At 45.0% G+C, this 27,906-nt stretch overlaps 1 protein-coding gene across 2 annotated transcripts; it reads left to right on the top strand.

Annotated features, from left to right (window-relative positions):
• Positions 1–5,380: 5,380 nt before the first annotated feature.
• SLC11A1 (solute carrier family 11 member 1) lies at positions 5,381–27,778 on the top strand. Of its 2 annotated transcripts, none has more exons than XM_033161054.1 (15): positions 5,381–5,600; positions 11,659–11,780; positions 14,617–14,739; positions 15,144–15,263; positions 15,800–15,906; positions 17,107–17,177; positions 17,388–17,455; positions 18,818–18,973; positions 20,687–20,845; positions 22,147–22,245; positions 22,762–22,881; positions 24,190–24,339; positions 24,760–24,833; positions 26,436–26,589; positions 27,352–27,778. In XM_033161054.1, the coding sequence occupies exons 1-15, from the start codon at positions 5,582–5,584 to the stop codon at positions 27,430–27,432; spliced, it is 1,623 nt and encodes a 540-aa protein (XP_033016945.1). In that variant the 5' UTR covers positions 5,381–5,581; the 3' UTR covers positions 27,433–27,778. The 2 variants fall into 2 exon arrangements, with proteins under 2 accessions (XP_033016945.1, XP_033016954.1); XM_033161063.1 differs by lacking the exon at positions 5,381–5,600 and adding an exon at positions 9,380–9,510.
• The last annotated feature ends 128 nt before the right edge of the window (positions 27,779–27,906 follow it).

Here is a 27,906-nt window from a genome sequence, read left to right as displayed (position 1 = left end):
AGGCATGCGGCCTCTGATACTAGAGGTAGTATACAGCCATAATTACTAATAGTCATGGTTAGCCTTCCTCAAATTTGTCTGTCCTCCTTTTAAAGCCATATAGATTTATAGCCATTGTCACACTGAGTAGAAGTGAAATCTGCATTGTTTAACTGCACTGTATGAAGAAGTAATCCGTTTTGTCTGTTCTGAATCTCCCATCATTCAATTTTATTGGATAACTTTTCATTCTAGCTTTATGAGCGAAGGAGAAAAGCTGTTCATCCGCCTTCTCATCATACCATGCATCATTTTTATAAACCTCTACAATGTCCACACCTTGCTCAACTTTTTCTGAACTAAAAATCCCAAAACTTTATAGCCTCCCCAGAGTTACTCCTGCTTCTTAATCAGTTTGGGTGCCTTTTCTGAACCTTTTTGAGCTTTTTCACCATCGGCAGAAGTCTCCTATGCCTAAAAGTATAGGACTCCTTTTTGTCATACATCCGGAATTTCCTGGACATATCTGGCATACTGCAGTCAGCAGCAGTGTCTGGGCGGAAATTGGGAAAATGTCCGGGAAAATCAGGACATATGGCAGTATGGCAGCTCATGTTGGCAGTGCCATTTTTTGTCATTTTCCCATAAAAATCCAGTCATACCTTGGATCGCAAATGCCTTGGCTCCTGAACAAATTGGCTCCCAAACGATCAAAACCCAGAAGTGAGTGCTCTGGTTTTTGAACAATTTTTGGAAGACAAATGTCCGCCGGGGCTTCTGCGGCTTCTGATTAGCTGCAGGACCTTCCTGCAGCCAATCAGAAGCTGCACTGGAGTTTTCAAACGTTTTGGAAGTCGAACAGACTTCTGGAACGGATTCTGTTCGATTTCCAAGGTACAAATGACTATAGCTCAAAAACTGCAATTTTTATTGCAATTTTAAAGCTCAACAACTTTTCTGTCCGGATTTTCACTGTTTGAAATATGGCAACCCTATTTTAGGACCTATAGTTGGTAATAATCTCTTTTGGCTTTCTGCCCCATAGTTCACAGCCTTCAAAAGATCCCTTGGTAATCCACTTCTTCCCAGCCTATTGCACACAGCCTTCCAGTCCCACTGTCACTGGGATCTATGCGGCCTTTGGGGCACATCTCACATTCTCCACTCAACCTTTTCCCCCCCTCCAGCTCCACAAGCCACCATTTTCCTAGCCCAGTGTCTATTCCATTATCCCTTCTTTAACCACCCTGCCTCTCAACCATTCCTTCCATTTTAAGGTTGTGCCTGGGCTTTTTAACACCTGTGAGACAAGCAGAAATTCAATAGGTAAATGTTTCCCCACTTATATCTGCATACAGGGATCTCTCTCTCAAAAAAAAAAAAAAACCAGTAAAAACACAAGTACAGAAATAATGATTTAATTATGGGGGCTGCTTGCTTTCAATTTGGCCTGCTGCCTTAATGGAGAGTAGCGGCATGGCAGGGAAAGTTTGCTTTTAAACAAGGAAGTGGCCTTCAGAAATACCTGAAGGCAGCCCTTTTCAGGGAAGTTTTTAATGTGTGATATTTTTGTATCTGATTTTTGTTGGAAGCCGCCCAGAGTGGCTGGGGAAATCCAGCCAGATGGGCGGGGTACAAATAAAAAATATTATTATTATTATTATGTTCCTATTGAAGTGAGCACACACGAGTGCCAGGAATACGAGGTTTGTTCATGGATGACTAATGCAGTTGTGTGTCTCAAAGTGAGGCGAAATCTGGATAATTCCTCTTCCACACAAACACCATAAAATCCCTCAGTTCTTCAGCTTGGAAATCACATGACTTATTCTACCTACAAATGTTATCAGCAGGCCAGGGAGGAAAGGACCTCCTCGGTGAACTCTCTGTCTTTTCTGTGAACAGCTTGATGGGCAAAAATAAATCAGGCAAAGCTTTTCATTGTGCAGAGGTAAATGCCATCAGCTCCAAATGTCCACAAATCAAGCTGCTTGAAAAGTTACAGGAGCAGGATCCTGGAATCGTAGAATTGTAGAATTGGAAGGGAACCTGAGGGTCATCTAGTCCAATCCCTTGCAATCCAATAATCTCAACTAATTGCACATGACAGATGGCCATCCAACCTCTGCTTAGAAACTTTGAAGGAAGGAAAGTCCACCACCTTCTGAGAGACTGCATTCCACTCCATTGAACAGCTCTTACTGCCAGAAAGTTCTTCCTGTTGTTCGGTTGGAATCTCCTTTCTTGTAACTTGAAGCCATTGGTTTGGGTTTTAGCCTCTGGAGCAGAAGAAAAGCTTGCTCCATCTTCCATGTAACAAAATAATTCCTCTTTTGCAAACAAAGCACTATTTTATGTTGTCAGATTTACCCTCCAACCAAGCTTTCTGAGTGGTTTACAAAACCCATAGAATGCAAAATGCAAGCAATGATCACATGAAGATCAAAAGAATAGGATAACTTCATTCACTAAGGCCAGTTACATTACTGAACATTCATATTCCATTTTCATGTGCATTTCCATTTGTGTCATTGTGTTACCCTCACGCCTTTGTGGGAAAGAGGACCACAACAAGACTGGTTTGCAAAAATGTGAAAGCCAAATGCAGGCAGCCAAAATTTTCCAGAAGATGGCACAACTCCCATGCAAGGAGACGTTGCAACATTTGGGGCTTTTTAGTTTAGAGAATAGACAACTAAGAGGTGACCTGATAAAAAAAATAGCACAATTTGTGAGTCATGGGGAAAGAGGATAAAGAATTTTTTTCTCCCTCTCTCATAATGCTATAACTCATGGACATGAAGCTGAAAGTTGGAAGGTTCAGGACAGCTCAATGGAGTAGGTGAAGTTAAATCTTTATTAGAAAAACAGAATTAGCACACGAATGCTAGGACTAATGATAGATGAGCACAGCAACTCTTTTTCTGTAGGTCTTGCCCCTATAAGGCAGTGGCAGAGACAAAAGATCTCCCACAGCCTTCCCACAGCTGCCTAAATCCTCTCCTCTCCAGGGATTTTCCCAATCTGAGCAATCTGAGACTACACCAGCATGCCTGTCTTTGCTCCTCCCACTTCATGCCTCTCCTGGTCCTGGGAGACTTGGGGGATGGGGAGCTTTTTGCAGCAGGAGGGGGAGACACCCTGGCTTCTTCACCAGCCCAACTCATCTCTGCCTCTTGGCCTTCCTCCACTCCTTCCATTTCTGATTTTGTACTTCTCTCTGCCCCAGACTCTCCCTTCTCACTAAATCCTGTTGCCTCTTCAGCTTTCTCCTCCCAGTCTCCTCCCTCTTCTCCTTCATCGTCGTCCCACCACCACTCTGAGCCTTCTTTCCTTGGGGGTTCCTCAGCTGGTGCCTTCCACTATTCCTGTGCATTCAGCCAGTTGATGACAGTTACAAGGCATATTTCAAACCTAGAGAAAAATGACGGCAAAGCAAGTAGCACAAAGGGATGGATGAAACCAACAGTCTTCCTCCCCTCCATCCTTCCTCAAAAGATCGTGCAGAATCTTGGAGTTTATTCATTGCACAGTGGGAAGTAAAGTAGCTAAATAAGGATGACAGGAACCTGAATAAGGATTTTGTTTCAGAATGCAGAAGCCGTTCACTGTTTCAACACTGGAGCATAGGCCACGTGGGGGAGGGCAGGGGATCTCACTTCCTACACTAGCGTGGGAAACCACTGTGACCCTGCTGGTGTTGTAGAACTACAGCTCCCATCAGCCCCCAGCCAGTGTGACTAAAGGGCAGGGATGATGGGAGCTGACGTTCAGTGACCTCTGGAAGGCCACAAGTTCTTTATCCCCATCTTATCGGCATTCTCTGTTTTATGACATCTCTCAACACCCTGCAGCACAGTAATAGGCTGCTGTCCCATACAAGGATCAAACCTGAAACCTTGGCATTAGGAGCACCATGCTCTAACCAACTGAGCTAGGTTGTGCTGCCCTAAATCCACCTCTGCTCCTTCGGCTGGTAGCGCAAACAACAATAGCCAGAGTTGAAAGTGTGTGAGCTGGGCTAGAAGCAGACAGAAGCCAGAGAGCCATGCTTGATTTCTGCTAGAATCCAAGGCTGTGGCTATGGGAGAAGCAAGACCCTCTAGGGGTTTTAATGCTGTGAGCCCCCCACCGTGGGCTCAGATTGTATATATGTGTAAATAAACCATATATCATAAAGACACCACAGTCTCCGCTGTCCCTCATTTCAAGAAAGCCAGACCCTGGAATCTCGCACCGCTCAGAGGTTGGGGTGGCCTGCAACAATATGTATGTGTGACAAACTATCAAATGTATAATCTTCCAAATACACTAACTAAAAAAACAGGATCATTGGCGCATCTTTGGTTTTACAATGCTGGCCTCAGTTTCTTGCCATTGGAGTGTAGAGCAGGCAACAGAAGGTGATGCTTGGTTCTGCGTTGTGTGACTGAGTGGTTTCACACATGCTAGCACAGCTCAGGTGGCAGGGTGGGTGGGCTGCTTTGTGTTAGCAGGAAATGCAGGTTTCCAGGGGGGCTCTGCAAGTTGCTAAATATTTATGGCAAGGTGTCCTTGAAGCTATTCCATAAAGCACAACCAGGTCAGGTTATAAAGCTCACAGCTCGTTTGTATTGGACTGTGGGGTGTATGGAGGAGCAATTCAAATAGGGTTGTTAGAGCTTCGATGGGAAACGAGAAAGCCAGCATAAACTGGGGATAAATGTTGTGATCTAATAGCATATTTAGCTGGATAACTATGAAAGCTGCACTTGATGGAGATCTTGATGATGTCATGCAGCTATTAGAATCCCAGTTGCAAAAGCAGCAACTGTGTGTGAGAGAGGGGGGGGAGAGAGAAAGGGGAGGTGTGGGTGTTTATATACTTTCAGATTTAATCAAGGGCAGCACAAACTGGCTCTAAAAATTAATGAACCATCTTCAGGTTACCTAGTTTCTCAAATTTATCAGATTATCCACGATCATAGGATGCACTTGCCTTAGGATGACTACATATTCAGCTGGCCCTGATCTTTTACATTTAAAAGCAGCTCGATACACAAACATGCAAGAAACAAAGCTTTTGCTGATACAGAGTGTTATAATGTGGAACTCTGCCTGGAAAGAGTGGAGCAAAAAGTAAGTGTGGATAAGCCCTAAACTCTGGCATTGTGTGCCAACCTTCCCTCCCCATGCCCATTACATTTTTTAGAAAGGTTTCTTTGTGGTACTAAAACCAAAACATACCTTCTTCCTTGGATAGGCAAAGATACACAGGGTTGTGCATGGGTGGGGAGGAGAAAGGGGCAGAGATTTTTATTGCTATGATTACTTTTTACAGTTGGGGAGGACTTCCTTCTTTTGCTTCCTTATGAAAATCCCAGGCTGACTAAACTGAGCTCACTCTCAAGAATTGCCTCCTCTGGTCACTCTGTGTTCTTTAGACATGTGGACTGCTTCAATCTGGTGCTCATAATCTGTGGGTACCCAGTTTTGCATCAAAGAAAGAAAGAAAGAAAGAAAGAAAGAAAGAAAGAAAGAAAGAAAGAAAGAAAGAAAGAAAGAAGAAAGAAAGAAAGAAAGAAGAAAGAAAGAAAGAAAGAAAGAAAGAAAGAAATTCTCAATGGGATCACAGGAACCAAGTACCAGTAAGTTTCATTCTACTTCTACCCTCTGTTGTGATTATGATAACATTTTTTTAAGCATGGTTCTTTTTTGACACTGCCATCCTCATCTGATTTACTGCCCCCTTTTTTCAAATCCATGTGACTTTAACAAAAAGGACATATGAAAATATAAATATTCCTTACCATGGTAGCTTACATTGTTTGTCCATGAGATGACTGAGTACTGTTGGTGCTGCAGTCCTGCAACTTTGTTTTTTCTACTCCTCCAACCAGCTGCTTAATGGAAAAGAGGCACAACTTTTCTCATCACTGCATCTCCAGCCAAGGAATTATATGTATCTTTTAGTGTCTGCCTATCACAGGAGCTCCTCTAAAAACAACTGTGACAACTGTAAATGAATGCAATTAATGTACAGTACAGTAAATAGCAGAGATTGCTATAGCGTTGTGTAAACATTCCAGGAACTTGACAGTGTGGGGAAATCTTGCCTTTTTCTACATGTTAACCACATTGCTTTGTGTCAGCAACCTAATGCTTCGTGGCAGGCTTTGAGCTGGTTCATCTGAAGTCTGTGACACCCTCTGCGGAGTTGTGATCTACATGTAAGGGCATGGTTGATGTCTATGCTTATTCTGGATTATTTATGAATCCAGAACTGGTGGAGGGCAGAAGCTGAGTGCTAAGGGTGGCCAGTTGAAAAAGAGGACAGAAGACTCTTGCACCTTTAATAGTTGTGTGGAAAAAGAGAATATTAGCATGCATAGCTTGTGCTAAAGATGTAACATCAAGTCTAAGTCGGTCTTTCATTCGAAGGATGCTGAATTGTCTCTGCTATACACAAAGCCTGGGCAAACTGTCTGGTTAGTAGGAGAGGAAAACGGGTTGGTCAATCATGCAAGAAGCAGGATAGGCTGTGAAGGGATAAAATAGGAGGAAACTATATAATGGTTTTTGGAGAGCTGTAACTGAACTTCAGCAAAGGTGCTACGGCACCACTGTCTGAATGAGAGCCTATCAAGTGAAGCTGATACGACCCTAAAATGTATGGTTGTATCAAGGGTGGTTTATAATTAAATAAATGCTGATGAATCACACAAAAGACAGGAAATTCCTCAGCAAAAAGGGATGGTGGGGGAGAACAAATTTGCTTAAGACTTGCAGTCTGTAATTGGGGAACTCCCTGTCTTTTGATATTAGGCAGGCACCTTCACAGTTCTCTCTCGGGCACGTGCTAAAAATTTGCTTAGGCAAACCCTAGCCAGACACATAGAATGCTGATGTGTGTTTTAATCTGGTTTTTAACTTATTGTGGATTTTAATTATTTTTGGAAGTTTTAAATCGTTGTTTCTAACTGGGTTTTTATTTTAATGATAATTTCCTTGTTTTATTCTTTTTGTAAACCTCTTGGAGGTTTGTTTGGGTTTTTTACAATCAAGAAATAAAATAACTTTGTGAAATATATAAAAATGAATAACATATTTGTATAAGTGCCAATTTAGAAATAATTACTATAGTTTAGTTAATAATGGGGAAGACTGTGGCCCCTCCATTTTTCTGCACTTAACTTTTTTTAGTATCTGAATGTCATGTACCAAATACCATTAGGCAGAGTGAGGCAGCTGCCTCAGCCAGCTGATTTGGGGCATCATAGAAGGGCAGCAGATGGTTAGTCTTTTGTTTTTATTGTTTACTTTTATTGTAAAAGTAAAGGGACAAGCATCTTAAAAAGCAGAGACATCACCTTGCCGACAAAGGTCCGTATAGTTCAAGCTATGGTTTTCCCAGTAGTGATGTATGGAAGTGAGAGTTGGACCATAAAGAAGGCTGATCACTGAAGAATTGATGCTTCTGAATTATGGTGCTGGAGGAGACTCTTTAGAGTCCCGTGGACTGCAATAAGATCAAACCTATCCATTCTTAAGGAAATCAGCTCTGAGTACTCACTGGAAGGACAGATCCTGAAGCTGAGGCTCCAAAACTTTGGCTACCTCTGGAAAAGACCCTGATGTTGGGAAAGATTGAGGGCACAAGGAGAAGGGGACGACAGAGGAAGAGATGGTTGGACAGTGTTCTCAAAGCTACCAACATGAGTCTGACCAAACTGCAGGAGGCAGTGGAAGACAGGAGTGCCTGGTATGCTGTGGTCCATGGGGTCACAAAGAGTCGGACACAACTAAACGACTAAACAACACAACAACAAAGGGACAATTTGAAAAAGTTTAGTATCTCCTGCAGTTTTTAGTCTGCATACATACCAGGGACGCCATCTTCCAAGGGACAAGACTTTGGGGCCTCCCAATATGTTGGGGGAGGGGGCTGCCCCCACAATGTTCAAAAGGGATGGAGGAGGCCAAGCACAGAGCCAAATGCGGCATGGCTTCAGTGGCCAGCTCCTTCTCCTCGTCCTTCTGCCGCAGAGGGGAAGGAGCAGGGAAGCAGCCCCTGGCCACTGAGGAGGAAGAGAAGGAGCTGCCACTCGTTGAAGCCACACTGCCTCTGTGTTCAGCTCTGCCCCCAGCTCCTCCGACATCCTGACATCACATGTGCAACACACACATATATATGCACACACCACGCGACCTCAAACCCACCCCCCATTCTCCCTTGGAAGCTGGCTCCTCTGATACACGCCATACATTCAAAACCCATTCAAAGCACAGGACTTCCCCAAAGAATCTTGGGAACTGTAGTTTGTTGAGGGTGCTGCGAAACGTAGCTCTGTGATGGGTAAGCTACAGTACCCAGGATTCTTAGGGGTAAGATGTGTGCTTTGAATATATGCTGTGCATGCAGCCTTTGATGCTGAGAGGAATTTAGATTTCCAGGCATAGTCATAGTCCATATGTAAGTAAATGCACGCAGGGATTTGTTTGTTTTGCCATGATACATAAACTACCAACACCTGGAAAAGCAGCATTCAAATTCCCCCATTTAAAATTTGCCCATACATTTAATTTTTTGTCCTGAAGAAATTAGCAGGGCCATAGCTCAATGGTAGAGCATCTGCCTTGCATGGAAAAGGTTACATATTCAATCCCCAGCATTATCTAGGTAGGACTAGAAGAGATCTTAGTCTGAAACCGTGGAAAGTTTTTGGCTGCAGTAGAGACAGTACTGAACTGGGTGGAGCAATGGTCTGTCAAAATAAGGTAGCTGTCTGTATTCATATGAACCTACTACAAGAGCATATACACTGCAAATTTAATAAGTTTCCTGGGATGGTGCAAGAATGACTGGAATTCTACTCATTTTAAAATAGTTTTTGTTTTTTGTTCATTCATTTATTCGTTAAATTTGTCAGTCTTGCCCGGGGCAACCCAAAGCACAACCAAAAATAGACAACAGATCCCACATAGATACATTAAAACCAAGAGGAAAGCGAAACGCATTCAAAAACATCTCACCCACTTCTAAAAGGTCACAGATAGTTAAAGGTCAAAGGACTGATTACAAAGGAAAGTTTTTCCTGGTGCCTAAAAATATATAATGATGTCACCAGATAAGCCTCCCAGGGAAGAGCATTCCACAAACAGGGAGCCATGGCAGAAAAGGCCCACCCTTGTGTGCTACCCTCCAGGCCTCTTCTGGAGAAGGCGCATGAAGATTGGCCTCCGATTGATGAGGTTAAGCCTAGATCCAGCACAGGGTAAGTGCAAGCCCTGTGTCAGGGTAGGGGTGGTTTTTCCCCATCTTAGATCTGGTAGTAAGACCTGCTGGTATATACGGTATCCCTGGCTAAATATGCTAATGAGATTTCAGTGGAAAAGGGAGTGTGGACTCACTAGACTGGTTTCTCCAGATTGTTCAGTCTCATCAGAAAACAGAACTTTGGCTTATATGCAACAGCGGCAAACAGAGCATCTCATCTGGGCTGCGCAGGAGCTCAGCTTGGAAAGCACATGCAGGACAGATAGACGGCATGGGTAAGATTGTGGTAGGATATTGACATTTGTCCAAGTATTTTCTAGCGTAGAACTGACTTTAGAAACAACGTCAGCATTGTTACAGCGTCCCCTGCAAATCTGTTGTATGCTTCTCTGAACCTGTGAGTTATGAATTATTTCGTGTTTCTGTTTAATGCAATTCTACGTGTCTCTCTTCTTAGCAGAATTGGCATCAGTAAACACAACTTCATAAAAGCAGTGGTCCCGGAATGACAGAGAGCTTCTGCTTCAAGTTTCTTTTAATGCACAGATCCAAGAGATAGGATGCTGGGTGTATGATAGCTGTGACAGGCACCGCAGGCATTCATGCAGGTAGCAGCTCCTATAGAGTTGCTGTAGCGTCGCTTTTTCGTCCAAGAGCATGGTTGCACTTGTATGGGCCTGTCCCTTCAGAACATGGATGAGAAAACGGCAAGCCGAGTCACTGAGCCAAACTGGGCTGTGAGCTTGAGTCCCAATGGTGGCGATTCATTGGTACAGTGTAGTGGTTTGGGTTGTAATCTGAACCTCAACATACCTGGGAGTAAGCCCCATTGAATTTGGACTGGAATTGTACTTTTAGAGGGAATCCCCTTGTTCAATTTTCACCTCTGTCAGATATCCTTAGGGCAAAACCACTGTTATCTCAGGAGTAGATAAGAGTTATAACATACATGATGGTACAGTGCTACCTTGTGATGGAATTAGACAAAGAGGATATGTCAATGGCTACTAGTCATGATGGCATTATATGAGTGAGAAGGGCTGTTCTTCTTCTTCTTCTTCTTCTTCTTCTTCTTCTTCTTCTCCTTCTCCTTCTCCTTCTTCTTCTTTTCTTCTTTGGCGATCACTTGTAGCCGAGTAAGATTGTCTTCCATAAACACGGTTTTAACAATGAGTCCGTAAGTGACTGTGGCGGCCAATTCTGGACCCACACTTCCTTCCACAGTGGGGACATTGGTTCCCGGGCAGGAGCTGATCATGGTGTGGATTTGCCAGCTGTGCCTTCCTCTTAGCACGTTTCTCCCTTGCTTTCTGAGTTTGAGTGTCTTCAAAGTCCATGGCACCTTTGGTAAAGGCTGTTCTCCAACTGGAGCGCTCGCAGGCCGGTGTTTCCCAGTTGTCGGTGTTTATACTACATTTTTTTTAAGATTTGCCTTGAGACAGTCTTTAAACCTCTTTTGTTGACCACCAGTATTACGCTTTCCATTTTTAAGTTTAGAATAGAGTAGTTGCTTTGGAAGACGATCATCAGGCATCTGCACAACATGACCAGTCCAACAAAGTTGATGTTGAAGAATCATTGCTTCAACACTGGTGATCTTTGCTTCATCCAGTACACTGATCATCACCTTGTCGTGGTGATCGTGGCTTGCACATTCCTATGACACTTGAGAAGGACTGTAGCTCAGTGCAGAATAGCCTTGCATGCAGAATATCCCAGGTGCAATCCCTGGCACCTCCATGTAGGACTGAGAATATCTACTGCCTGAATTCCTGGAGAGACACTGGCAGTCAGTGTGGACAATACTGAGTTAGATGGGTCAGAAGTCCGACTCAGCATATGGCAGCTTCTCCAGGATCAGAATCAGCATGCATCTGAATGCCAGTCACTGGAAACAACAGCCGGAGAAGGATTTTGTCTGCACATCCTACTTGTGGGCTTCCCAGAGGAATCTGGTTGGATCCTGTGGGAAGCAGCTTGCTGGATTGGATTGTCCTTTGAGTCTGATCCACCAGGGCTCTTCTAATGGTCACCTTTTTGCGAGTGGCTCCACCCCCTCTTTCAAATCATTGGCTGTGGCTGTTGGCAGGGTCAGTGAAATTTGCAGTGTAATGATATTACGTCATCAGGTAAGTGCTCTTAGATGTAACGGTGAGTGCGGAGAGGTTTCAGCAGCATCATGAACAATATAGGGCTCCCACCTCAGCCCCATCATTTGCAGTGTGACAAGAATAATATTGGCCTTCCTTGCAAACTTTTTTTGAGGACTACTCAAAGTAGTTGCAAAATGCTAAGTATTATTTTCACTGATTGTCATAATAATGCTGTATCATTTCACTCACTAAGCGAGTCTCTCTTTAAGATTCTTTCCTTCTTTTAATGCATGCTACAAGCTCCCTCTCTTTTCCTTGGACTTTTCACAGACGGTGAAATCAGAAGGAAACCAAGATATGGCGCCACTAATTCACTGGTACCGAATAATCACCAGGAGGCTGGAGATCAAACCTACTTGGATGAAAAGATTGCCATTCCAGATGTTGCAGGAGTAAGTGGGGTTGGAGGAGGAATTTGACTTTGTTTGTATTTTAATGAGAAATGTCCCAATTTTCATGCCAACCAAAACACAGCCACCCCTTTGAAATTCACAGTTTTAATTTCTCCGGCCAACATGTACAAACATGCATATATTAGGGGGAAGTATAGAATGCATATATTAGTGAAAATAACATACACAAATGCGTTGTATGGGGGAAATGGCTTGCAGAAATGTGTGTATTAGTCAAAACTGCATGCAAAATGTGTTTATTAGGTGAAATTTGCATTAAAGTGCGGGTGAATTTTCATGAAGATTTTTTTTAAAAGCCCCCTCCCCCCACTGGAAATTTCTGGGGAAATGTGGACAGCTGAATTTAAGACTGGAAAAATCAGGAGCTAAGAGAAGCTGAAATTGAGAGATTCGTCCATCCTGATGAGTGGAGTAAATCATTAGTCAGATGGCTAACACATGGCTCATTCTCTTGTGGTTGGACTACTGGCCTATTATGGGGAACTGAGAGTCATAGACGGATCCTTTTAATAAATATCAACGCCGTGCAAAATGGTCTAGTGCAGTGGTTTTCAACCAGTGTGCTGTGGCATCCTGGGGTGCCTTGAATGATGGTCAGGGGTGCAGCGGGCAACACTGGCCTCTGTCCCTCTTTCCTTCCCTCCCTTCCTCTGATGGCCTCTTGCATCTCTGCCTCCCAAAGGCTTGTGCAGCTGTTTGTTGCAGCAGCATTGGCTACAAGCTCCGCAGGCAAATGGTGCCTCTGGGGCTGGCCAGGGGGTGCTAGTTGCCAGGAGCTGAGGCAGCCTCAGAGTAAGCAAACAAGCAAGCAGGCGAGGCAGCCCAGCCAGCCAGTCCACCAGCCTTTGCTGTTGGGAATGGACAGACAAGTCCCAGGCCCCTGTGGGGCAGTGTGAGAAGAGACCTCTCTTTGGGGCTGGGGAGCAGCTAAGAGACCAGGGGTGGTGGCAGTGACTGCCCGGAGGACTCCCAAGGAGAGAAGAGGAGGCTGAGGGAACACTTCACAAGGGAGGGTGTTCAAAAAAGGGTGAGAGCCTGTCAGCTCTGCAGGCAGGCGGTGACATAACTGGGCTCCTGAGCCCCACAGGCGTGCTGCAGAAAAAAATGTAGCTGGTCAAAGGAGCTGTGGACTCAAAATGGTTGAAAACCTCTGGTCTAGTGTGTTCATGTGGGGTGTGGGTGTCCCTGTGAGTTCATTGGCCTGTTCCATGCAGACAGGACCAGCAGAGTTTCAAGGGATCCTGTGCACATCTCTATTGCTTTCCTGCCATTTTGTATTTTCTGTGATGTGGTTTCCTCCTTCTGGGCTGAACGATGCTATGGCCAGTCGGCTACGCAAATAAAGTTTGAATGTATATATATCCTTTCTGGGCTGAACACACATTGGAGACAGTGGACATTCAGCTGCCAAGGTATTGCCAATCCCATCATAATGTGGATATAGTATAGTGGAAGTTTGCTTTGCCCAACATCTGAAGTCGGTATACTCTTCCACTCCAGTGCTGGAGCATGCATCTTCCATGATGATTTTTTTTAAAGCATGGTAAATGGCTATTGCCCTGCTGAAAGGCTATTCTCCTTCCATGGTGGGGGGAGAGGACAGAGGGCTACTGGAATTGAATGAACACTAGTAGGAATTATATTGCTGAAGGAATAGAAAGAGGAGTCATTATCTGGGGTGCACAGTAGGACATTTCAGTTCCTTTCTCACTCTGAGGAAGTGGTTTTGCAACAAACACTTAGTTGCAATGCAATCATGTATTTTCTGTGACATACAAGGGTTAAGCAAGACAGAATTTTTGTGATGTTATCAGCCAGCTCCCCTAAGAATGATTGATCAGCAGGAATGTGTGTGGCATTGCAACCTTACAGCTCAATTGTGCAAGGCGTATGCCCACTGAAACAGATGAACTATGGACACCCAATTCTGCATATGATTGCAGCCATTACCATGTGATCCTTTGCATCTTCACTCAAAAGTAAGTCCCACTAAGTTTACTCCTCAATGGGGTTTACTCCTCAGAAAGAGGCTACAAGATTGCAGCCTCAAATCCCCAACCTCAATTCAGCCTCATTTAATAGGTTGTCTGAGAAGAACAGAGCTTCATATTTACAAAAACTAAACAGGAATGCTGAGTACAGCTTGTTCCAAAAATGTTACTTTCAGAAAGAATTGTGTGGGTTTTATATATTTGCACCATAGAATTACTTTGAATACAGTGTACCTCGGGTTACATACGCTTCAGGTTACATACTCCGCTAACCCAGAAATAACGCTTCAGGATAAAAACAGAAATCGTGCTTTGGCAGTGCAGCGGCAGCGGGAGGCCACATTAGCTAAAGTGGTGCTTCAGGTTAAGAACAGTTTCAGGTTAAGAACGGACCTCCAGAACGAATTAAGTACGTAACCAGAGGTACCACTGTATACCATTATTTGTTTATCTTACCTCCAGGTTTTGATTTCTAACTTTCTTTATAAATGTCTGGTTGATTTACTTTTTTAAAAAAAAGTTCAGAGGTCGGGGCTCATGCTGGCTCAGGGCATGGTCCATGTGTGCCCCCTGTGCCCCCCTACCAGTGGCCCTGCCCTGCTCTAGGTGGTTGAAAGCAATGGTGTCTATGGTACTCACTCTCCTAAACTGTCTGAAAAATAGTGGCATTCAGAGCAGCTGCCCATAAATAAAGACATGATACAGAAGGAAGAGTTAAATGTGAATCAGTGTAGTACGGTAGAGCTAAGATGACCTCCGGTCCCCCCCCCTCCCTCTCTCCTTCATCCCTTTTCATTGACTCTGCTACACCTTTTCCTCCCCAGTATGGTTTCAGTTTTAGGAAGCTCTGGGCATTCACCGGGCCTGGCTTCCTCATGAGCATTGCCTTCCTGGACCCAGGAAACATTGAATCAGACCTGCAGTGTGGAGCTGTTGCCGGTTTTCAGGTGAGCACAGGAGAGAACAGGCATTTGTTGTAGGGTGTGCCTGGATAATATAAGGCCCATGGATTTCACACAACCCTCTCCTTGACTTCTTGGGGTTGTGTTCCACACCATTTTAGGAACATGATCATCGCTCAGCCAAGCCCAACACAAGAATGGGGGTGGGATAGGACCTGCACTGCTGCAATCTGCAATGGTCCTCTTCTTGGTTCAGCAGGGGTTAGTAGAGTTGGCACTATTCCATCCACCCCATGCTGCATGGCCAACTAGCATCTGAGTATTATGCACCACTGAATTATAAGCCTGAGGCTAAGCAAAAGCTTTGAGGTTGAGCTTGTGCTCTTGCTGCATTGCTGCAGAAGTCCCCAAATACCTACTGACGCCATGTGCCCTTGCTCCCTGCACAGCTGCTCTGGGTTCTGCTCTGGTCCACAATCCTGGGCTTGCTCTGCCAAAGACTGGCCATCCGGCTCGGGGTCGTTACAGGCAAAGATTTGGGAGAGATATGCCATTTCTACTATCCCAAGGTGAGTATGAATGGAGAATCAGGCTGTGAACTGCATGATTAGGTACTAAACACTGGCTGCGGCATCCCTGTTTCCTGTGAGTTGGTGGAAGGGACTCTGGTCTGCCATGCCACTGTGGTTAGAGGCATAACGAAATCTCCTCCATGTCTCTGATTACCTCAAAGTCAAGAATGAATCATTGAATGAATGCATGAAATATCCAGTATGAATTAGCCAGCTAGGAAGGGAAGGCTTTGTGAATTGAACCAAGCAGCCCAGCCATTTCTCAATCTGAACATGGAATCAGCTTTACCTCTATCTGAAGGCATGCTCTGGTTGAAGGCTGTCTGATTTTAAAGATGCCCATCTCTGCATTGAAAAGGGTTGAACAAGTGGTGCGATATTGAGTGGTGTACATGCCACATGTGAAGCTTCTGGAGTTATGATCATTGTTAGAGGCAGGGGGAGCTTCTGCTTAGACCTGGCCATAGAACAGTTTTGGGGTACCAGCTCCTGTCCATATTGTATCTGACAGACTCCCATTCTGTTTGGTGCAGGTTCCTCGTGTGCTGCTCTGGATCATGATAGAAATTGCCATCATTGGCTCTGACATGCAGGAAGTGATAGGCACAGCCATTGCCTTCAACCTTCTGTCAGCTGGACGGTAAGTTCACCATTCTTCTGTGGCCACATGTGAGCGGCCAGGTCTCCAAGATGTTGCTGACCATTTTTGCACTACAACCATATTGCGCTGGGTTAAGCAATTAGATTCCTCAGACTAGAAGATGCTGGCAGATATTGAAATACAACACAATGACAGCAGTTTTTACTTTTCTCTTATTCTTTTTACATCAGGTATAATCTTTCCCCAGTTAATAGTGAACAACCTCCCTCATAAACTGGTGGGATAAGGTACTAATACTGCAGGTGCCTGCTTCCTCTGTTGCAAAATGATTATTAGATGTCCCTCTGAGTCGATAAAGGTAAATTATAGAAACAAGGGATCCTATAAAGCAAAGTTTCCCAAGCTTGGGTCTCCAGGTGTTTTTGGACTACATTTCCCATCACCTCTGGCCACTGGTCCTGCTAGCTAGGGATGATGGGAGTTGTAGTCCAAAAACAGCTGGAGACCCACGTTTGAGAAACCCTGCTGTAAAGCTATAGTGACCTTGAATAAGGGATAATCCTTGGGGGAAAGCTAATAACTCAGTGAAACAGCTCATGCTCTGCATGTAAAAAGTCCCAGGTTTGGCCACTGGCATCACCAAGGCTTCTTTCAGAGAGCCAGTGGCAGTCAGTGCAGACCAGCCTTTCCCAACATGGCACCCTACAGATGTTTTGGACTACAAATCCCATCAACCCCAGATGACATGACTAAAGCTCAGGAAGGATGGGAGATGTAGTTCAAAACACCAGGGAGAGCACCAAGTTGAAGGCTTGTGGAGACAATACAGAGCTAGGTGAATCAACAATCTGGTTCCACAGCCTCCTATAATCTCTTAAATGTAAGAATTTACTACAGGAAGCCTAGAAGCTTTCCTCCGCTCTTGGGATACCTTAGTAAGGTTGCCATCTCTTTTCTCACAAAGCAGAACCTTTTAACAGACGTACATCTATTAGATTTCTGCCCATTGTAGAACTACTAACAATTAGAGGAAGCCCATCAGAGAAGAAATGAATTGGTAACCCAGAGTTTGCTCCCCCCCAAAAGCACAGGTCTCCTCTTCCCTTCAGACAGAGATATTGTGGCAGCAAGATGTTGAGTAGTCATTGAGCCCTAAGAAGCTAACTGTGTTTGGGGGGAAGAGGGTGTAGTGTCCCCTCTCCCGCTATCAGGTTGGTAACTTCTGGTTTTCCTTTGCAGTATCCCTTTGTGGGGTGGAGTCTTGATCACCATTGTGGACACTTTCTTCTTCCTCTTCTTAGATAAATATGGTATGTATCCTGTACAGGGGGAAATATTTGAATGTGTGACTCAGTCAGCTAGTGAAGTGTTTCAAAGGTTACGAGGGGGGATTTCTTGAGGAAATGTGCTTGTTGCATGACAAAGAGCACTCAGGCTAAAAGTTAATGATGTCTGAAGCAGGTTTGAATCCCAACACCTCCCCCAATGAGCTAGCTTTGGCCTCTTCTGTTCCTTCCCAGGTCTCAGGAAGCTGGAAGCCTTTTTTGGTCTCCTCATCACAATCATGGCACTCACATTTGGCTATGAGGTAAGCCCACACACACCCCAGGCTCCACTGCAAACAATGCCTTCATCCACTCTCCTGCATTCTGGCTGGGGCCTGACCCTTTAGATCTAAGAAGAACACTGCCAGGTCACCTCAGGGGTCCACCTAACCCTCCCCAAACTCATGCCCTCAAGATATTTTTGAACTGCAGTTCCCATCAGTCCCAGCTACCAAGGCTATATTGGCTGGGACTGATGGGAGTTATAGTCCAAAACATCTCAAGGCTGATCTAATTGGTGGTTTTGAAAAATTGGATTCCTCCAAGAAGCTCATAAGAACAATATGAAGGCAGCAACGCACCCACACACTGCAGCCAATATTATTTGTGCACAATATTTGGTCTTCTGAGGTACTCTAGTGTTGTCTCTGAATGCAGAGGTTCCAATTACCTGTCATGGCTACACAAGCATTTACATAGTTACGCTGTACGGATTTGTCTAGTACTATTTTTCTAGGAAAAGAGGTGCCAGGATGCAAATGAACACAATGGCGTCCACCTGAGAGTTCCAGCTGGGGGAAAAGCCCTGAATTTGTCTAATAATTTAAAAAAAAAAATCAATCCAGGGTAATGAACACACCAACATTGAGTAGCAATCAATACCTAGGTTAATAGTACAATCAAACTACAAGTGTTGGAAAAGATTTTTCTGTGTACACTGATATCAAAGTAGCACTCAAACAGTGGAGCTAAGTTAAAACTGAGCATGTTTGCCTGGACTTTGCTCCGCATTCAAAAGGGATTTTCTCAGGAACCTTTGCATGGCTCTGGCCCCTCCTGTTCCTTGAGTGACTGCCGTTTTAAACATGCAAGAATTACAGGCTGGAGTGTAAAAGGAAACCTAACCCCGTTGCAGAAAGGGATGAGAGGGTGAGATTCAGCTTGGTCCACATTTTCACACTTCCCGAAATAATACACAATCTGAAATACGCTGATCCCTGGAAATTCGCACTTCTCTGAATTTTGCGGTGCCATTCTGCAACAAAACCATTACTTATAACAATGGGTGAAAGTGTGCATATAGAAGGCATATACCGGTAATAGTGAAAATGAGCTACAAAAATATACTGGGTGAAATTGCTTGCAAAAATTAAGTATATTGTGCAAAATTACAAATAAAAATTAGGAGAAGTGCACACTAAAACACTGATAAATCTTCATGATGAACTTTAAAAAATAATAATTGCAAACTGGTGCAGAAATGTGGTGAAATAAACAAGGCTGGGAAACAGAGAAAACTCGAAAGTGACAGATTTGCCCCACACCTCATCAACCTTGCTGTTTTAGATTTGCAGACTGCCTTCAGAGCGCGCAGCCTGACCCTTCCTTCCTGTTCCCTTCTGCAGTATGTGGTAGTGCACCCTGACCAGGGAAAGGTGATGAAGGGGATGTTTCTCCCCATTTGCAAGGGCTGTGGACACAACGAACTTCTACAGGCTGTGGGATTGGTCGGAGCCATCATCATGCCCCATAACATCTACTTGCACTCTTCCCTTGTGAAGGTCAGTAAGGGGAAACTCCTAGTCTTGGATAAGAAGGTGCCTTGGCTGTCTTCAGACCTGTCTTCCAATTCATTCATGGGGGAGGCACGTGCTCAGTCAGTCTCAATGAACATGTACTCCCAAACTCACAACAATGATTACAAATGCAGAGGAAGGGAGACCTTGCAGGGGGAAATTGACAAAGGAGAAGGGAAAGTGGCCAGTCCTTCCCTCGGTCACCCATTCTTCCCTTGAAGGGCCTTCTGGTGGTTCCCTCACTGCGAGAAGTGAAGTTACAGGGAACCAGGCAGAGGGCCTTCTTGCCAGTGGCACCCTCTCTGTGGAACGACCTCCAAGCAGATGTCAAGGAGATAAAGAACTATATAAGTTTTAGAAGGCATCTGAAAGCATATCTGTATTGGGAAGTTTTTGATGTTTGATTATGTTTTTATATGTGTTGAAAGGTACACAGAGTGGCTGGGGCAACCCAGCCAGATGGGTGGGGTATAAATAACAATGGTGTTGCTGTTGCTGTTAAGGCTGCCCCCTCATCTAATTTTACTTGTAATTTGGGGCTTTTGCTGGGGGGAAAGCCTAAATATTACTATCTGTAAAGGAACATTTGCAAGGAAGAATCAGTTGGTGGAGAAAAGATTAACACCCCCCCCCCCTTAACGTATGTGGAACTAGGTAAGAGACCTGGGGTAGCTGACAGAAAGTGTAACTCCACAGCACAGAGCAAAAGCACAGATTGAGAGGATCTGACTCAGCAAACAGCAGATAAACACAGAGCATGAGGAAGTCCATTTGTTTCATAAAAGACATCGTTATAAGTGGTTGCAAACACTATTTCTAACATGGTGGCAGAGGTTTAGAAGTGGATCCTGGCTGAAGCAGTGCAGCACGAACAAATAAAACAGCAAGGACATTTGCTTCTTAGAGCAAGCAAGCCCTGCCCCACTAGCCAAAGCTACTAATCTATCCCAGCCATGGAAGCACAGGAGAGAAGAGTTTGAACTGTACCTACATCTTGCATTAGAAAGAAGGGGGGGGGAGGGAAAGAATTCTGCACAGACCTGCTGGTCTTCCCCTGCAAATGCCCCTCCTATTAACTATGGAAGGGCCATTGTGGAAGAGCATCTTCCCAGATAAGGCTGGGAAAAGCTCCTGCCAGAAATCCTGTAGAGCTGCTGCCAGTCAGTGTGGGCAGTACTGAGCTAGATGGATCAATGGTCTGATGAAGGCAGCTGGCTATGTTTCTAAGCATGAGATTGGAATCCTGTGTTTGCCTTGGAACATGTAGTACCTTAATTAGGTTTTGGTTTTTGGTTTTTTTAAAAATAATAATTTAGGGGTGGTTTATTCCATTTCTCCTGTGTTGGAATAAATACTGGGCAATATATTTAACTGGAACAAGCAAACAGTTGTTTGGAAAGTACCTTGCCTCCGCTGAAGGGAGGTCTTGAATGTTGCCCAATGAGGGAATTTTGAGCCAGCCCATAATAATGGAAAGGGGGAAACAAATGCCATCTGAAGGGAGGGTTCTCCTTATTTCTCTTGTTAAGGTGAGCTCACAGCCTGAGGTTACATGAGAGCAACTTCAGGAAAAACTATCCATGCAGCCACAAGAACAGCCCCAGACACAATGTTTCCTGGCTCCAATACCTTTGGGAGTGGGGGGGTAAGGAGTACTCATGTGATAGAGCTATGAGACACTGTCTCCTTTCCCCACAGACCCGAGACATTGACCGCTCTGACAAGAAGGCAGTGAAGGAGGCCAACATGTACTTTCTGGTTGAGTCAACCATTGCTCTCTTCGTTTCCTTCCTCATAAACCTCTTCGTTATGTCTGTGTTTGGAGAGGCCTTCTTTCGTAAACAGAACCATGATGTGGTGAGTGACATAGCGTTGCGTTGCCCCCACGCCCTACTCACTTGAGAGTGGTTGGGACTTAAGTTCCCATAGTTCCTCCTCTATCACTTCAGAGTTCTTATTTCACTACATTACCAATGAGTGGGCAGCATGTGGTTGGGAAGGAAGAGTGATGTTTCTCTTTAGCCAGTCGGGGATTGGCCAACCTCTTCCTCTTTGCTCATTCCGCCAAACTTCCAAGGGTGGAGCTGACTTTCTCAGCAGTGATACTACTATGGTTGGTTTGGATTCAGAGAAATGGAGACAGATTAGGGCAGCAGTGGGAAACCTCTGAGCTGCAGACTGAACAAGGCTCGGCACAGGTCCCAATTTGGCCTGAGAGGCTATTCCACAAAAACCACAGCTGCCTAGTGTCAGGTGTGGGGCAGGTACAGACAAAGCTGCAAAGGAACAATTGGGAACTTAAGTGGAGTTTTTGATTGTTCCTTTGCACGTGGGGCTCCCTGTCAATGCTAGGAAGCAACTGCACTAATCAGTTTCCCATTGGAAACTTCTTAGGGCAACCAAAGGGGCTTGCTTTCTCCATTTGGAGGAAACAAACGACGTCTGTAAAAGGGTAGGGATGCCCCATTTGGACTGTCACTCTTCTCCTCATTGAGGCAGTGGCCTTGTGGCCCAGCTAGTCTCATTCATGAGTGCCTGTGAGTACCACAGTGCAAAATGAATACTGTCACTAAAAGTGATGTGTGCCTTTATTTTAAGGGATATACACTTTGTATTACATGCAGCATAGGCCCTTGTGGACTTTTGATTTGGAAACTCCTGCTATGAACCAGCTGGGATTATTCTTCCAGAGTTAAGAGACCTCCCAGTTTGTGTCTCTGAGTTGTCATCTGCTCTGGGGGCAGTGCATTCATTCAAGAAAGAGGGGAATAGCTTTTAATAAAGAGGTACAGGACCCAAGTATTTATCTGCTTAAGGCATATCTGGCTGCATACACACCATATATTTAAAGCACATTCCTCCTGGGAACTCATTTACCCCCCCCCCCAAGTTAAAATTCACAGTAGACTTAACAAACGACATTTCCCATTGTTGGTTTTTCAGGGGAGAGATATGCTTTAAATTTATGGTGCGCATATGCAGCCTTTCATGGTGGCTGTGCTCTGAGGCATTCTTCCTTGTAGGCTTGTCTCTATGGGGCATCAGCACATGGGAATATTTTACCCTGACCTTCCAGTGCAAGGGATGTGACCTTTCCAAGGCCCCAATGGATGTCCTTAAAAAAATTATCTTCATTTTATTTCGCCCATGTATTCCAGCATGAAACCTGTGCCAATGCCAGCATTTTTGCCAATGGCAGCCTCTTCCCAAACTTTCCTGACAACAATGAAACTGTCTCCGTGGACATCTTCCAGGGGGTAAGTTTTCGGCGGAATGATGCCCATTTCCCCAGCTTGAAAGAAGTTGAAAGAAGATTAGCTTGCACATAAATATAGGAAAATGATGGTGTCTAGCTTTTAAGAGTATCAGTGTAGCCACTTACCTCCATCCCAAAACAAGAAGGCAGAAGGCAAACCAATGTGCATAACATTTGCATGGGCTATTTAATATATGTAGGTCCCCAATGCAGAAATAAATACTATAATTTAGATGGAAATATGATGCAGATGTCACTGCAGTGGGGAAGAATGGCCGGGTAACCTGTGTATCTGCCCAGTCTGCTGTCTGGGCGCTCAATGTGGATGGGCTGCTTCTAGGCCCCCTTTTGCACTTTAAACTGGACTTGGACTGGGCAGCCCTTCAGACAGAGAACACCTTCCCAAAACAAAATGAAGTGTCTTCCAAATAAAGAACTGTACTCTGCAATGTAGGACACCTGGTCACCCTGGCTTAACTACCTGCGCCCCCATTTATCTGTGTCTTTTCCTGCCCAGGGACTCATCCTGGGATGCTACTTTGGCTCCATTGCTCTCTACATTTGGGCCATTGGGATCCTTGCCGCAGGCCAAAGCTCAACCATGACGGGGACATACGCCGGGCAGTTTGTTATGGAGGTGAGAAGCTATGTGGGGCTGTCTTCTGTGGGGCTGGTTAATCCTGATTCTGATAGAACCTCGCAGGCAAGTTCAAAGGTGTGGCTTTGCTACGTGCCACTCAAACGGAAAAAAGCGGTTGTTGATATTATAGTGGCACGTGCTGAAAAAGGAAAAGCAGTAGTTATTGTTAGTATTATTCGTGTTCTTATTAGGATGATGATGATGATGATGTGATGCAATCCTACAGCCAACATTTGGCTTGCTTGGAGGCAGGGCTCCAGGAAGCAGTGTGAGTGCTGCTTCCCTGATTTGGGGTTGAACTTGTGTGGCTTAAAGTCTCAGCTGATTGGCAGCACTGAAAAGCACCTGAATTCCCGATGCTCATCATAGCGGCACCAGTTGATTGACAGGTGGGCAACCTTGCTCAACTGTCAAATTTGGCAATGGGGGTGTGGGATGAGGATCTCACTTGCTGGGCTTAGAGCCTAAGTATTAGGCTGCGGTGCCACTGCTTAGTCCAAGAAGGTAACAAGCAATGATAAAGACAAGACTTCTCTGTGAACGTACAGAGTAACTTTTCCTCACCACGACTGACCACATCCTGACAGTACGGTTTGCCTGCATCTGTGTGTCTTGTCAAGGGAGCCATTTTTGTGCAGCATCAAGACCCTCTGCTTGAGCAGCAAAGTTTTGAGCCATTACTGATCCATTTATGCTGTCCCACTATTCACAAAAGGCCAGAAACGCTATGTTTCCAAAAGGCTTTCTGTATGGTGGTTAAGAAAATGTGCCTCTTTTGCAAGGCAGGGCAGGACCTTATTGCAAAACTGTAGTCTGTAAGTCGAGCCACAGCAGGCTGAAGGCATAGCTGCATTTTTATTGTGAAACAACCCACACTCATGTGGTAAATACCGTATTTTTCACTCCATAAGACGCACTTTTTTCCTCCTAAAAAGTATGGGGAAATGTCTGTGCCTGCCTCCATCGCTTAAAAAATATTATCCCATGCTTTCAGAGTATGGATGATTCAGTATACTAGTAGCGTCAAGTTTTACAGTTACTGTTCAGGGGGTACGTTTGTTCAAAGCGAGGCCATCTTCCTCACTAGAGAGGCATGTAGAGACTGGAGCCATTTCCCCCTTGTTATTTCCTCAGCTCTTCACCTTTTTCTGGTGACTTAAATTGGCCACCAGGTGGCAGCCTTTTTCAAGACCAGTGTGTCAAGCAGAGGGGGGAGGATCTCTGAAGAATAGCATGTGCTTCAATAAGTGATGGTGTGTTGACTTCTGTAAACCCAGGAGCTGTTTTTCCCCCCTCCCCTCTCAGGGCTTCTTGAAGCTTCGCTGGTCTCGCTTTGCTCGGGTGGTCTTCACTCGCGCCTTCGCTATCCTTCCCACGGTCTTCGTTGCTGCTTTCAGGAGGATAGAAGATTTGACGAGCCTGAATGATGTTCTCAATGTGCTGCAGAGCATCCTGGTGAGATGTCCTAAGCACACACACACACACTGCAGCCCTCTGTAAGCAGTGGGTTGCAGGAGGCATGACCAGCTGCGGAGACCCATGTCAATTGCCCTTACCTCTCTTCCTTATTAGGACTTGGAAAAGAAGCTGGGATATTAATGGAAAATAATGATGATGATGATGATGATGATAATAGAAAGAAAGTTAGTTTTATTTATACTCCACCCTCCCTGGCCAGAACCGGGCTCAGAATAAACTATGGGACCAGGATGTGTTGAAAAGGAGCAGGAACGACCAAACAGTTAGCAAACATGTTAGTGGTCCTTGAGTGAAAATAAGTGGCAACAAAATAAGTGGCGAAGAAAGGAGAACAGACAACAGTATTCATTTTGAAAATATGCCTCCACACTCACCCGTTTCTCCTTCCGTTTCCAGCTACCTTTTGCTGTCATACCTGTTCTCACCTTCACCAGCATGCAGCCCCTCATGCAGGACTTCGTCAATGGGATGTAAGTTGCTCCATAGAGAAGCTCATTTTGTGAGGAGTTGTTTCCATAAGGAAGGATGTTTATGCGGGGCATTTCCACTCCCATTGCCCATGTCTGATTTGGAACGTTCTTGGTACATGCAATGCACTCTACAATATCCATGCCTTGATTTTGCTGCATCTGCCACCCAGGGCACTTCCAGACTAATTTTGGTTGGGATTCAATGTCACACTGGCAAACGCAGTTCAGGCAGTTATAATTGCCTGGAAGGTCTTGCGCAACAAACCCGCTTCCCCCCAAAAAATAGTTTTTGCAGTAAGGAAAGTGAGAAGCAAACGTACTGGAAAGTGAAGCGCCTCCTTTGATGTGGCATCAGGACCCTCCTAGGCGTCCTTTTCATTGTGCATAGATGGTGATTTGTGCTCATGATGCTTTCGGGGTGGCCACACAATCTGGCTTTCAATGCTATTTGTGCCTGCAAATGTTTTGGCACAGTCATACTACTGCTGCTGCTTCACTCAGTGCCTACTCTGTAACTTTCCAAATGAACTCCTGTAACTTTTCATATGAGAAATGTTCTTCCCGGGAGGGTCCTGCTTTTGTTGTGCTACAACCCCTCCACAGAGCAATGGGGATCCCTCGGAACCTCTCAGCCCTCTCACATTTGTGTGCCAGTCCATCAGCAGTAGTTATTTATCTCCCTTTGGACACCATTTTGAGTGGCCCTTCCTACTGGAAGCTTCTCTCCGGGGAGTCCCCTGGTTGCCCCCTAAAATCTGATCTGTCGTGGTTAGTAGATTTAAACCAGAGTCTTTGAGTCAGACTCTACATGGTGGTAGAAGATTATGTCATACATTGTTACACAAATACAGACTCTGGGGGAGGGGAAGGGTTATATCCAAATAAACTGTTGCACGAGTGGAAAGACTTCTGATAATGCAGTAGGATGTCATCTCCCCCACACTGCAGACCCCCTCTCTGGGGATTCCCAAACCCTCCAGAGCAGATTTTGAGGAGGTTGGGAATAAGATAGAGGGGAAATTCCACTGCATAATCAGAAGTTGTTGTATTTTATTTGCTTCTTTGTTTATACAGTACATGCATATTTGTATTTGACCCAAATTGTCCATGTTCTGTGAATGACTTGGAATACAACTTATTTGTGGGAAATGTGGTAGGTACATACATACATACATACATACATACATACTGTATATTCTGGCATATAAGACTACTTTTTAATCCAGGAAAATCTTCTCAAAAGTCGGGGGTCGTCTTATACGCGGGGTGAAGAATCTGCAGTCGAGTATATCTCAAACTCTATATTGTAACTGGAAAAGTTGGGGGTCGCTTTATACGCCCAGTTGTCTTATACGCCGGAAAATACGGTACATACATACATACATACATACTATAAAAACCTACACAAGCAGAGGGAGGACTGCAACGCTCCTCCTATTCATTTAGTTCTTTAAACAGGACCATCTGCCCCCAGACAATGATTGGGGCAGATCTGGATGTAAAAATCTGTGAATTGACCACCAGGATTGTTCCATCTTGAAAGTCATGACCCTGAATATTCTTCTTCTTTTTTAACTCCCTCTCCCTCTCTGATCTTCTTAGCATTAGCAAGATCATTATGATCCTCATCACTGGACTGATCTGTGCAATCAACCTGTACTTTGTGGTGACAGCTATAATGGGCCTGAATCATCTGGCATACTACATTGTCATATCGTTGGCGCTAGCTGCATACGTGGCCTTCGTCTGCTACCTGGTATGAAGACCATCGATAAAACGGGGCACCATCTGTAGTAGGGCTGGGCTGGAGGCCCCTCCCAAATTACAGTTGATGATACAAGGACTAGTAGATTATTGGTCTGATAAGGTTGCTCCTCATTCTTAGCTTTAAAGGAGAAGAAACTGAAAACAATCGAAGAAAAATCCCCGAAGAGGATATTAATCATTCCCCATATCCTAGCCCTAGGATTATTTTGCAAGGTTGTTATGAGGAACACCTGCAGAACTGGGTCTGGGCTAGATTCTTATCTCTCCCACCCCATGCATGGGGTGGGTGGGGCTGCCTGCCTGCCTGTCAATTGACATCATAGTGACACTGTGTGACCCATTTTTGCCTGCCCACGGTGCTTCACAAGCCCTGACGATCCACTGAATATCGTAGAAAATGCTGTTTCCCTTTTCCCTTACAATAATCATCAACAGTAGAGCCACATATGGGTTGGGATGGTATTTATAAAGCAGATAGCGCTGCCATAGCATCCTGATGGAGGTGTACAGACCATTAGCCACTGGATAGTGAAGGGGCAGCCCCTGAAGTGAGTGCCTCCCGAAGGACAGTGAGGCCCCACTATAGGATGACTTAACAGAGTCATGAAAAAACATGGTCTGGTTGAGGCACATCGGGGAGAATGATTGGGCTGTTATTGCAGGTAGGAGGAAAACCTGAAGGCTCTTTGGTATGGTTGTGAAGACCCCAAGTTTGATGCTAGAACCTCGCCTTGCTTTTTCTCCATTCTAGATTTGGACATGTCTCATCTCGCATGGAGCTCGTTTCCTGGCCCGTGGGCCCCACACTCGATTCGGTTATGGGCTGCAGTGATGGGCCATCCCTCTCTCACACTTCCCAGAGGCTGCTAAATCATCATCCTCCTCCTTCCTGGACTGGAAGCAGCTGCCCCTCTGGATCTGCTGAAAGGCAGAGGCTCCAGGACACTGGTTTCCACCGGCAAGAGATGGACTTAAGCACTGGTAGCTGCCGATCCATGGTGGAGCACCTGCTTTGGGTTCCAGGGTTCATCTCCTACAAGGAATCTTCAGACTCTGCAAAAGAGCTGTGGTCAGTGCCCCCATGTAGGTGGGCCTGGACTTGACAGGCCATTGTCCAGATTCAGCACAAGATGGCTGTTTGTATTTTAGCTAGAATAAACTCTCTTTTGAAGACAGTCCAACGAATAAACTCTTCTGTTGGCTCCCTACGCTACCCCCTACTCCAAGCAACACATAGTGATAGGAACAGTCATGGGAGCAGAGAGGTGCTGTGGAGCTGACCTCCAGCAGGGGCATCACTGCTGTT

The sequence above is a fragment of the Lacerta agilis genome, chromosome 1 (assembly GCF_009819535.1).
Source record: "Lacerta agilis isolate rLacAgi1 chromosome 1, rLacAgi1.pri, whole genome shotgun sequence".
Lineage (NCBI taxonomy): Eukaryota > Metazoa > Chordata > Lepidosauria > Squamata > Lacertidae > Lacerta > Lacerta agilis.
This window is presented reverse-complemented; position numbering and strand designations above follow the sequence as displayed.